This window comes from Podarcis vaucheri, assembly GCF_965113315.1.
Source record: "Podarcis vaucheri genome assembly, chromosome: 15".
In the NCBI taxonomy this organism is placed as follows: domain Eukaryota; kingdom Metazoa; phylum Chordata; class Lepidosauria; order Squamata; family Lacertidae; genus Podarcis; species Podarcis vaucheri.
In genome coordinates this window covers 26362573-26375115 of record NC_138753.1, presented here as the reverse complement: position 1 = coordinate 26375115, position 12543 = coordinate 26362573, and the positions used below count along the sequence as shown (strand labels likewise).

The window sequence follows — 12543 nt, the reverse complement described above, 5'->3', positions numbered from 1 at the left end:
CCGCATCCGGGCCCCGAGCCTTAGTTTGCCTACCCCTGCTCTAGACCCATAAAAAAATAAAATAAAATAAAATAAATCCCTCAGAACATGAACCGGTGTAATATATAGGTGATAAATAACAGAATATCTTGCGAAAGAATTAGGAAAGCAAAAAATAATAATAAGGCACTGTGTGTAAAATAACAAAATGAGAAACAGTACATTGAGAATAATCGGAAGTTTATTTTATTTATTTCATCTTTCATCCTTTTCTTTCTTCTTCTTTTCTCTTCTTTTTCTGTAAAGTATGTGTATGTAGTTTGTATATACTATGTTATTGTGTATTGTTGTGTAAGTTAATGTTGATTGTTTGATAAAGATTCTTTAAAGATTAAAGAACATGAGCTGGTGATTGCTGCAACTGCTAACCCAACCACATTTGTGGAATACTGGCCCAAGATGCCCTGGTCCTAATGGGAGCTATTTTTAAAGCAGGGCAATTGGTGTTTTGATCCCAGAGCATTTTTCCCCCATCTGGTTCTACTCTGTGCTTATGGAATCTGGGACTTTCCCTCCGTGATTGACCTTAGTTATTTGTACTCCTTTGCATCTTCCACCTTCTCTCTGAATCATTTGCAATTGAGCAAAACAAGCTGATGCATAAATCAGGGCGGGAGGCTGAGGGAATCATTCCTGCCCTCAATGCCTGGAAGGCAAAGCATGGGTAATATTCCTGGCTGCTTAAGAACTGGAATGTAGAAGCAACAGGAATGGAGGATTGCAGTGCAGCCTTTAAGTGGGCAAGATGCCTGCAATTGCATTCCCTGATCTGTTGCCTCACCTGTGATTTGGCAATCGGCTTTTGGCTACGGTTGCCATGGTGAAGAGCAGGGACTCATCTGTGTGTCACGAACTGGCCTTTGGCAGAGGTTGGGGGTATCTGAAGGATGAATAGGATGGAAAGTCACCAATTATGTAAAGAAACCCAGCGGAGGAGTTAATCATCTACCTCAAAGGAAGGGAGGGGGTGAAGGGTGTAATTAAGTCTGGGATGAAGTCATGGAAAAGTTCCTGATCTTTTGGACAGGCTTCCCACTAGGACCTTCTGGGGACGGGTGTCTAGAAATCCACTGTGGAATTTTAGTTCTCGTTTTAGCTTTAGTTTTCAAGGCTGTATTGGTTTTTGAGAAGGCCTCAGTACCACACGCATGGTGCCACAGTGGGCTCAAACCAACTGCTGCTGTTTTGGGTCTGAGCTGCTGGGAGGTCAAGGAAATTTCACCCAGAGTTCCAGCTCTCAGCAGGAAGCTGTCAGCAATAGAACTGTTAACCAGATGTATGGCGTTTGTTATGGAAGTAGATGGGAGACAGATGAGAAGGTCATGAAAGGGAGGAGCTACCGTATATTTCTCCAGAGGAGAGTGTGTTAGCTAGATGCACTACAGGGCTCTGGGTCAGTATGTCCCAGGCTGCGTACACAACATCCTCCCTCCACAAAGAATGCTGGGAACTGTAGTTTGTTAAGTGTGCTGGGGATTATAGCTCTGTGAGAGGAAAATTACAGTTCCCGTGTGTTTTAAATGTACAGTGCCTCTGCATCCGCAGTGTGCTAAAAACTAGGCCCCTGGTACAAAGTAGGAATGAAGTCCTGTGCTTTGCGGTCTTCAGATGTGCCCGTAAATGTCATCTTCCCTGTTTTCCTCTGGAGGGAATCCTTTTTGTAAGAAGGCAACTGCTGTGACGTTACATGTGGCCTTCTAAAAACAAAGACAGCCTCCTATTCTCTTCTTCGAAACTATTATATTCCATCCAGTGCTTTTTTTCTAAAAAAAAAAAAAATGCTTAGGGATACTTTCATTTTGACTCAAGAAAATCACCATTTTATAGTTCAAATTGGGGGAAATTAATACAGTAAATGGACAAAAGTACAAAGATTCACAAAATGTTTAGGGGTATGCGTACCCACAGAAAAAAACATTGATTCCATAACAAGCAAATGAATGTAAATGAAGTTTACTAAACCTCATATTCTAAACCTGTTTCATGACCATTAGTGACCATTTCCCCCCTCCCTTAAGTAAATAATGAAGATAATAGCACTGACTTTCCTTCCAAGGTTGTTGTATGACAAAAAGATAACGCATGTGGCATTCCTTTGGAATGCCCTGAATATCTAGATTGCTGTAGCCCAAGTTAGTCAGAGTAGACCCATTGAAATTAATAAACATGACTAACCTAGGTCCATTAATTTCAGTTGCTCTTCTCTGCATAGAACTTAGTTTCATGCAACTCACGCTCCGTGTGTGTGTGTGTGTGTGATTGTTAGCAAAACAACAAAATAATAATAATAACAAATAATAAATTTTATTTATACCCCGCCCTCCCCAGACAAGACCGGGCTCAGGGCAGCTAACACCCAATAGAAAAACAATTGATTGAAATACAACTTAAAAACAAGATTAAAAGCAATTTTTTCCTTCCTCTTTTTCACTTCCAAAAGACTTCAGGTGATGGGAGCTTGATATTAAAAACAGATCACTGAGAAAATGCAAAAAAATGGGGTTGGTGTCAGCAGGTCTTTTTAATTTAGCAGTTTCTCCCTGGAAGAGGAAAATCTGGATTCAATGACCAGGGTGTGGGGGATGCAGACTGGTATTTTGACGCCAACTTTCAGGCATCAAAAGAGCACCCGTTTTCCTCTTCCCACAACAAAGACCCACCTGGTTACCTGGTATCTCCCACCCCCCCATCCATTCCTAGGACTGGCTCTTGAGACATGGCATGCAAAGACAGGATCGCACATGCCCACATACATTTCTAGTGAGACACCAGGAGCAGAAACCTCCCTGCTCCTAGTTGGTTTGTGAATCTCTTTTCCCCACCCCCTTACTCCAGACAGGCCATTCAGATGCTGAGGTGCAGAGGCAGGTAAAGAGGAGGGAGGGCACATGCCAAAATGTGTCACCCTGTGAAACTTCCCACTGATGAGGGTGTGGAAGGAAGGTAATTTGCATCTGTCCGGCAGTATAAATAGCCCTGTGAGTTATGGTCCCTCTCCAGATCTCAGGTACGACAAGGCAGGAAGGTCCTGGAGAGAAATCAGAGAGGAGAAGAAAAACCCAACCTGATCATGCCTAGCTTCAAGTCCACCATGTTGCAGCTTGTCTTCCTTGGGGCACTGTTTGTTTCGCCTGCTTATCTTCAGCAGGCACCTTGTGATATCGTCAAGAAGACCGTTACGCGGGGCACTTACAAGCTGAATGTGGAACCTTCTTATTTCAAACCAAGCGCCATCTACACAGGTAAGTTGCACTTTGTCTCCAGGGCTGCTGTGGCGTCTTGGCATTCCTGTCTGTGTGTTCAGAGCTAACCTGCCTTTGGCCATCTTTGGGATCCAAAGGGTGTTCTGCCATTTTGGGGCACCCTTTCCTTGTGGACCCAGTCTCACCACCAGCCTGTGAATGCAGGGCTTGTTGGGATTTTAAGCTAGCTTTGCTGCAGTCACCTAGATAAGCTCAGAAAAGACATGGGATGGAAGCTACGGTATTTGTGGGGTTTGATGCACTGTCTTACGGGATGACCAAAACCAAAAGAAAAAGGAAGAGGGAGCCAACGTGGTGTCCTCCAGATTTTGGATTACAGCTGCCTTCATTCCTGTGCTGGCTGGGTCTGTTGGGATCTGAAGTCCAGCAACATCTGGAATGCAACCCATTGTTTAACAGAGTGTTAGGGGATCTATTCTTTCTAGAGGCATTGTAGTTGGTGTCAGATATAGAAAGAGCAACTCTGAAGTAGCCCATAAGTCAGTGCTGGGCAAAAGGGTGTGAATCTGCCATGGAGCTGATGGATGGGCTTGGGTCTATGCCACTATCTCTTGGCCACAGTCTCCCATCTGTAAAATGGGACCATAATGGTCTTTGCACAGAAAAAACTGCAGTAATAATAATAATAATAATAATAATAATAATAATAATAATAATAATATTGTAATGCTCTTATCAGTCTGTCACTAAACTGTAATGCAAAGGTCCTACAGATTTCAACTGAAAAAGGACCCAATCTTCCTTTGGTAGAAATGGTGGACTTTAAATTTTATAATAAATGAATAATTTTTAAATGAATACCAAATGAATACCCAGAAGGACAAAATGATATGAAAGCAGCATAGATTATATTGGAAGGGAACAAAATATTGATTCACACCACTTGAGAATCAGGCCTAACATATTCCGTATTAATTTTTTTAGTGCCGAAAGAGTTCCCCCAATTTTGATCATGCATCTATTGCACAATGACTACTGTGCCATTTAACCTCATAGACACTGAGCTGCCCTAACAGGGATTTGACCCACAGCCCCACCCAGGGTGGAACACAGTGTGTCACCCTTGCCACTTCCAAATATTATTTTTAGTCCCCGTGTGGGATGACGACGCCCCAGTTTTTATCTTCCCCAAATGAAAGCTTGCTGTTCACTAATGAAGCCCAAATTTAATAAGCTGCATTGCAGGCGGCTGTTGGAGAGCCTCTTCTTGAGACATCTAGGCTAGCCAGTTTCCCTAGTCCAGCAAGATGAAGGAAGGCATGAAAAGGTTAGCTGTCCGTGGCTGCAATGAGGGTCACACATTTCAGCACAAGAACCTCTAGTAGCCAAGTCCAGATCTCTGACAAGGGCAGCAGTTTTCAAATATCCGATTGTACCTCCCTTTTATCCTCACAACCCTGTGAGGTAGTCTAGGCTGAGAGAGAATGACCAAGGTCATCCAAGGAGCTTCATGTCTGAGTGGTGATTTGATCCTTGGTCTCTGTCTATGCTGAACTGGCCCTCTTATGCCAGTCTCCATACACCAGGAGGTTTAGAGTTGGGGGTCTCGAATGAGGAATATGGCGCGTAGGCAAGCAGAAACCTAGTGCCTTTTTTTCCCCCTTTAGAAAAGTACCGTATTTTTCGCTCTATAAGACGCACCAGACCACAAGACGCACCTAGTTTTTGGAGGAGGGAAACAAGAAAAAAAAAATTCTAAATCTCAGAAGCCAGAACAGCAAGAGGGATCGCTGTGCAGTGAAAACAGCAATCCCTCTTGCTGTTCTGGCTTCTGGGATAGCTGCGCAGCCTGCATTCGCTCCATAAGACGCACACACATTTCCCCTTACTTTTTAGGAGGGGGGAAAGTGAGTCTTATAGAGCAAAAAATACGGTATATCATATGCTCAGATTTCCTGTTCCTGCTTCTTTTCTAATGAAATGGTATATTGTATTTACACTCATTCCCCTCAATGTCACAAGCTGCCTCAAGCTTAGGAGAAGCAAGATTTAAAACAAAAACAAAACACCGCATTTTGAATAAATTTAGTCAAAAGATTCAGATGGCTTCTAGGCTCCATGAATTCTAACCATCCAAATCACGACACACAAAGCTATGGAAATAATAATAAATCAACGGCAATGATAAGAAGAACTTAAAGCTGTTTGTGTGTGTTATCTCGCTGTAATCCTTCCAATGCAACCCTGTTAAGATAGGTCAGTTTTATTGCAACCATACTGCAGATAGGGAAACTGATGCTTAAGAGGGGCATTGCCTAAGGCCACATGAGACAAAGGATTCAGATTTCCCCAGATCACCATTGCTACATACAGCAGCTGCTGTTTGTCTTCGCTTTTTTGTACAAATGATGCCACAACGGCACAACCCACAATGTTGCAGAGATTTTGCCTTTCCGTAGTTTCTTGGTTCCCTTTGTCCCTTTGCCCCTGCTGTGGGCTTTCTGGATTTTTTTCTCCCAGCATCACATCAAGGTCTTTCCTCCCTCCGCCCCCCATTCCTGTGTTTCCCAGTAAAAATGTGATTTCTCCCACTCTCTCTGCAGTCACCATTACTGGGATTGACAACAGCACTTCCGTCATCCTGCAAGCCGTACCTTCTGAAGACGGCTCCAGCGGTCTGTGGGAAAGTGAAAACAAACCGATCAGCTGCAGTGGCGTCGAGAACCTGGTGGAGAAAAACGTCTCCAGCGGCAGCAGCACCCGAACTCGCTGGACAGCCCCCAATGCCAACATGGAATCTGTGCTCATAAAGTAAGAATCCTGACCACTGGGCCTTTTCTGCACTGAAGAGTCCCTGCCCCAAGGGGTCTACAGCCTCACGCTACCAACAAATGTATTGTTTCTCAATACAGTTGTATCTTGAATTACCACAGAGCAGCTCAGGGTAAAAATGGCGTCGGCATTGAGAGATAGTGACGTAGATGCAGGAATTTTTCTCCCTCCCCAAAAAGCTTGGACAAATTTGTGTCTATTAAGCACTTTCAGCCCCTAAACAAAAGCTCCATGTGTAAAGGGAAGGTCCCTGTGGACAGGAAATGTCGGATAATGGCCATGGCCTTCATGCCTGACATGTGAGCTTCTCACAGATAGTGGGGTGGCTTCTTCTGCAAGGCCAGAAGGCACTAACTATGCCAATCTAAGTTAGAACTGAATTTTAACGGAAGGGTGAGACTGGGGGAACTAATCAGAGCAATTATCTGATAGTTGGGGGGGTGTAAGCGATAACAGTGGCGGAACTTGCTTATTTCTCCTATGAGAAGACATCAAAATTTATTACTTAAATCAAGAAGGCTGAATTATCAGTAATTGTTTGAATTGTCTGGTTTTTCCTTTGAGGGGAGGGATTTTATTATCCTCTGCTTTCATAGGAACTGTCTCACAGCAAATCAGACCACTAGTTTAGTGTCACTTACCCAGACTGGCAGCAGCCATACAGAGTTCAAGACAGGGGATCTGTACCAGGCCTACCTGGAGCTGCTGGGGACTGCACCTGGGAGTCCTTCTGCTTTAGGCAAAGGGTTTGTGGAGAGGTTGCAGCACTTCTAGACACAAAGCCTGATGTTTCCTTGCTGTGTGACTCCTAAGTGCAAAACGTACGACATAAATTTACGGCACAAAATGTGGTTTTGTGTAACGAGGCACTGCTTTATCCAAAGGGCCATATATCAGCCTGCCACCTCATGCCTGTCTGATGGATATGCTTGCTTTAATTTATATTGAGTGTTCTATAGCAAAGCTTAAGATTCATTTCCCCCCTTTTTTTGCAATGATCACCAAGAAATGCCAATTGGCTGAAGAAAGATCATATGCAGATAAATTACACTAGCAATAACTATCCAAATCTCCTATGCTTGCTCCTAAAAGTTATCAGCATAGTTGCTCAGGCACAAATGAAAAGGAAGCTGTTATTTTTTTTTTCCCTTCTCCAAATGCCAGCTAAAATGGGGTTCGGGCATCACTGCACCCCCTCCCCCATTTTTAACAGAAGTGCTGTTTGGCTATCATTTCACAGCTTCTCTCCTCCACCATTCAAGATCCTCATTTTCTGTTTGTTTCCCAACAGGTCTTTTGTCGTCTTTGCCAATGGAACAACCCTGCTGCAAACTCAGACCCTGGCAAGAGGTAATTTTGTGAGAAAACAAGGTCTCCCTCCAGTGTCAGTCTGTCGGGAATTGTAAATGGGTAGAGTGCGGTTGCGTTCAGATCCTGTTTGAAGGCTTCCCATGAGAGAACACATTTTGTTGGCTGCTGTGAGAGCAGGATACTGATGGGCCAATGGCCTGATCCAGCACAGCTCTTCTTATGTAACATCCAAAGCAACCTCTCTCTCAATTTTAACATTTTTCAATCCCACCCACTCTCTTCCATCTAAACAATGGGGGGGGGTGAGGTGGCTACTACTGGCTAACATAGCCCAACTTCAATCTCAATCTCAGGGCAATTCCTTCAAAGATTGGCAGGAGGGGAAGTTGATGCAATTCCTGTTTAGCCGGTGGAAACAACCTAGTAAGCTGTCTTACACTGTCAGACCATCAAACCATATAGTATTATCTGTGCCAGGCTTCCCCAGAAATTTTAGGCTGCTGAGCTGGCTATTACACTGCTGAATATCACTTTTTTTGGAAATTGCAGGTGGGCAGGCTGCTGTTGTGCTCCTGCAAACCTTTCAGGCTAAGGGACGCTGGTGGCGCTGTGGGTTAAACCACAGAGCCTAGGACTTGCCGATCAGAAGGTTGGCGGTTCGAATCCCCGGTTGGGGTGAGCTCCCATTGTTCAGTCCCTGCTCCTGCCAACCTAGCATTTCGAAAGCACGTCAAAGCGCAAGTAGATAAATAGGTACCGCTCCAGCGGGAAGGAAAATGGTGTTTCCGTGCGCTGCTCTGGTTTGCCAGAAGTGGCTTAGTCATGCTGGCCACATGACCTGCAAGCTGTACGCCGGCTCCCTCGGCCAATAAAGCGAGATGAGCGCTGCAAGCCCAGAGTCGGTCACGACTGGACCTAATGGTCAGGGGTCCCTTTACCTTTAGTACCTTTCAGGTCCCCCCCCACAAGTGTCTGGCTGGCCCCTGTGAGAGTGGGGTGCTGGACTGGCCGGGCCACTGGCCTGATCCAGCAGGCTTGTTGTGCATTCTTACATTCTGGGGCTGATAGGAGTTGTTGACACCTGGAGTCAAAAGTTTCAGAAGGACACCTGGTTAGGGAAAGCTGATATACACTGCTCTCACTGGCAAGGGCTCTCTAGGATTTCAGCCAGGCAGTATTTTCCCAGACCTGCCTTGAGAGGCTGGAAAGTGACCTTGGAAACCTTCTGCCTGCAGAGCACTGAGCCACAGGCCTTCCTGCCTCCTCAGGCCTTGATTTATGTGAGGGCTTTGAACTCAGGCCTTCCCCCCACCCCAGTCCACCTACAGATCCTTTTCTGCTAAGACGCAACAGCATGGCTAATCTGATTTGTTTCTTACAGACACAACAACCACCAGCATCAGATCGGTGTCCTCCTCCGCCACCCCTCGCCCTGACACCAGCACCCATGCTTCCCACAATCCGACGCTTCACAGCAACCCAACCAATGCCCACGACCTCCTCAACGCCAGCACCGCCCACCACCATAACTTCGCTTCCTCCCACCAGTGGACACAAGGTCCCAAAGGCTCGGCCTCTGCAGCTCAAGGCAGCTCATTCCTCCTGGCATTCCTGCAGCTCCTCTCCATCTCGCTGGGCTTCAAGCTCCTCTCCTAAGCTGAATCCCGAATCCCCACAACACGCATTCCCTGCTTTCCTCTCGTGCGTGGCCACCTTCCCTTCAAAACAGAACGTGAAGGGCGGGTGGCTGGTCTCCTTGAGAAGGAAATCCCTCCCTCCCTGCCTTCACCTGCAACTCTCTTTCCCCTCCACGCCATTATGCATCTTTATTTGCACATTTATTTCATCAATCCCTAATATAGCCCAGCTGCTGACTTAGAAGATATGGCAGCAGGTAGCTGTACTGAGAGACGTCTAAAGAGAGAGGGCTCATGCCTTTAGGGGGCTGGGAGCAAGATCCAAACATTATCTCTTTTTTATTTATTCTTTTCCCCCTGCCTTGGGAACAAAAATATAATAATAAGCTAAATAATCAACAGACTTAACTCTGCCTGTTGCATATGGATCCAGTGCTGCTAAGATCTTCCATGGCAAGAGTAGGAATAGACCAGATATTTTAAGTTAATATTATTTTATCAGGCTTGGGACAATGATGCAACCTTAGGAAAGGAAGCGTCTCAACAGTTCCTTCTATGCATCCCACCTCCCCACCCCCCAAAAAAATTCTTCCAGTTCTCTGAAAGAGAAGTGCTAGGAAACTGGTGTCTATCCTTGGAGGATATTTGACTGGATGACACAGAATGGAAGGAAAGGCTGATCCACTGAGAATCTCCACTATACACTATGAACAAAGGAAGCAGCGTTTTGCACCTCCATGTAGTTCAAGAAGGCTGTTCCAAAATTCTGACACCATACACATGCACACACCCCTTTCCCGTATTTTATTTTCTGCGATAGAGGAAAGAAAACCCGGCGTTTCCATTTGAACACAGATCCGAATGCCCATGTGCCAAACAGATCTGAATGCCCATGTGCCAAATTTGAAATTGCACCCTTTCTTCAGCTTCTGAAACAACCATCACTAGACGTTATGCAGATTAAGGGAGGCCCCTTCTACTGTATATTATGAGCCCCCTGCTGGCAGGGCAACCCCCATGGACTGTAAAATATTTATTTGCTCTGAAATACTCGGATAACTCCTCTGCTCCTTAAGAAGTGCTCACCCTACTGTCTCCATAGGTTGTATGCAGAGAGGAAAATGGGGTGAAGGATGAACCAAGTCTATTGGTGGTTAATTGTGGGCTTCCACAGAAAGATAGACTGGGTTTGCGGCCAGTGGCTTTTGTTACAGACTGTGTTTCCTCAGGAAAATGTATTTTGGAAATCTATTGTATTTGAAAGACCCTGGTTCAATAAAAGTGCTTCATAATGTCCTATATATAACTGGTCTTCTTTTGGGGGTGTTGCGGGGGTGGGGAGAGGGTAGTGAGTGAGGAATGGACAATGAGCAAAGGGTTAGAAAAGGAGCATATTAGTGGCTCAGTTTCAGCTGGTTTATATACTTCTCAAGGTCGTGAGCAAAAGTCTCTGAAAGAACAAGGTTAAATCCTCCCTTTTTACTTATGCCAGCGTTAAAAGTCACAGCCATGACTTTTTTGAATGGGTTGGTTTTTTTTTCCTGCCCCTCAGGCAAATGCTGCCTCTTTTGCTATAACAACCTTTCCAAGCCAGTTTCAGCCAGGAAACCGACCTCCCCTCCCCTGCTTCATGTTGACATTCGTTTGAGGCTGCAGAATAACAACGGGATTTATTGGTGCCTCGGGACGCCTGATCCATTTTAATGAGGACTAGGATATTGCAGATCACTTGGGGTGCTAAAAGAAGTGAACACAATTATACCCTTTTCATTCAGCGGCACATTGGCAAATGGGAGTTGTTGCCCTGTGTACTGTACTTTAGAAACAGCAAGAGGATCCAACTGGTCAAAACTCTGTATAGTTCACCAGAAAAAAATAATACTGTGGTACAGGGGAGGTCAGTAGCAAAAATGAGGCCAAGTGCCTCTTGGTGGTGTGGAAATGGTCTCACATGTTAGATTTCTGAAAGGAAAAGCATGATATATTTTAATACTCCCAGACATACTTTTTGGGATTGATTCCATTGGTTTTGATGGAGTTATTTTTCAAATAAGCACACTTAGGATTGATTGTGGAGTCCTTTGCCAACCTGGCACTGATGTAAAAATTGGGGTTTAGGTTTTGCTGCCCAACTCCGCATGGGACTCTGAGTCCCCTAAGTCCAAGATCAGTCAGAGAAGAATGGATGGAGGCAGGGTCCAGTGGAAAGCAAGGCAGATATTTATTTTTCTGTTGCAACAGAGTTCCCTCCTCGCCTTCCAAGGAGGGAGAGACCCTGACCAAAAGTGAGCAGGAACCATTAAAGACTTTTGACATTTCCTTACCCCCTTCGCCAAAGGCCACCCCAAAATCATCATACATACATCATAGCAGGCAGTCTACAGCAAAAATTCTGTCTGCCAGGATAATGGTCACTGATTACATTACCTTGGCAGCCTGGCCATTCTTTTGTGATGGTTAATACTTTAGTTCCTGAATTCAGGTCACAGGCTCACCCTAAAAAGGTAAAGGGACCCCTAACCATTAGGTCCAGTTGTGGCCGACTCTGGGGTTGCGGCGCTCATCTCACTTTATTGGCCGAGGGAGCCGGCGTATAGCTTCCGGGTCATGTGGCCAGCATGACTAAGCCGCTTCTGGTGAACCAGAGCAGCGCATGGAAATGCCGTTTACCTTCCCGCCGGGGCGGTACCTATTTATCTACTTGCACTTTGACGTGCTTTTGAACTGCTAGGTTGGTATTCATATACAAATATGCCCTTAAAACAGAATGTGTAAGCAAAAAGACAATGGGAAGGCTTTCCCCATTTGCCTCCCTTACTGCAGAGGAGTATTAGAGGTCATTGGGAGAGTCGAAATGGCTTCAGGATTGCTCTCCTGCTCAGACACATGGTTCATATATTAAGATATGTGTGCATTTGTTGTATATTTGAGACCTTAGAATTCTTATAACAGCGCCCTCCAGATATTTTTGGACTGCACCGCCACCCTTGCAGCATGCACTGGCTGGGGCTGATGGGAATTGTAGTCCAGCATGGCAAAAGTTGGATTAGGATGGGGAAACTCTCTGGAAATGTGGAAAATGGCAATCCTTCAAGTAACGACAGAGGCCCGAGTGACAGGCTACTCCTCTGGGATGGGAGTCTTACCTGCTCCCTTCCCTAGCCTGGACAATGCTCACCCAGCCCCCCCCCCAAGTCCCACATGGATGAAGGATGCCTCCTTGAAGCCTACAAGCAGGTCACAGGCAAGAGTTCTCTCCTGACAACTGCTCCTGAATAAGGAGGCTCTACTTGTCTATCATTACTAATAGAGACCGACAGACATCTTCTTTTCATTAATTTCTCTAATCCTCTTTTTTGAAATAAGAGAACCTGTTTCATACTCTCATTGTGTGTTTTTGCCAGCCTGGACTGATTGATTGATTGATTGATTGATTGATTATATTTATTGATTGATTATTTTCACAACAAAAAATGACAATATAAAAATCACAGAATACATAATAGAAATAAAAACAAAGC

The 12543-nt window shown here is 45.1% G+C and overlaps 1 protein-coding gene across 1 annotated transcript; it reads left to right on the top strand.

Moving 5' to 3' along the window:
- The first annotated feature begins 3029 nt into the window (after nucleotides 1–3029).
- On the top strand, nucleotides 3030–10328 carry LOC309519849 (uncharacterized protein). The gene is made up of 4 exons (XM_082201089.1): nucleotides 3030–3281; nucleotides 5846–6053; nucleotides 7366–7424; nucleotides 8767–10328. The coding sequence occupies exons 1-4, from the start codon at nucleotides 3110–3112 to the stop codon at nucleotides 9039–9041; spliced, it is 714 nt and encodes a 237-aa protein (XP_082057215.1). The 5' UTR covers nucleotides 3030–3109; the 3' UTR covers nucleotides 9042–10328.
- The last annotated feature ends 2215 nt before the right edge of the window (nucleotides 10329–12543 follow it).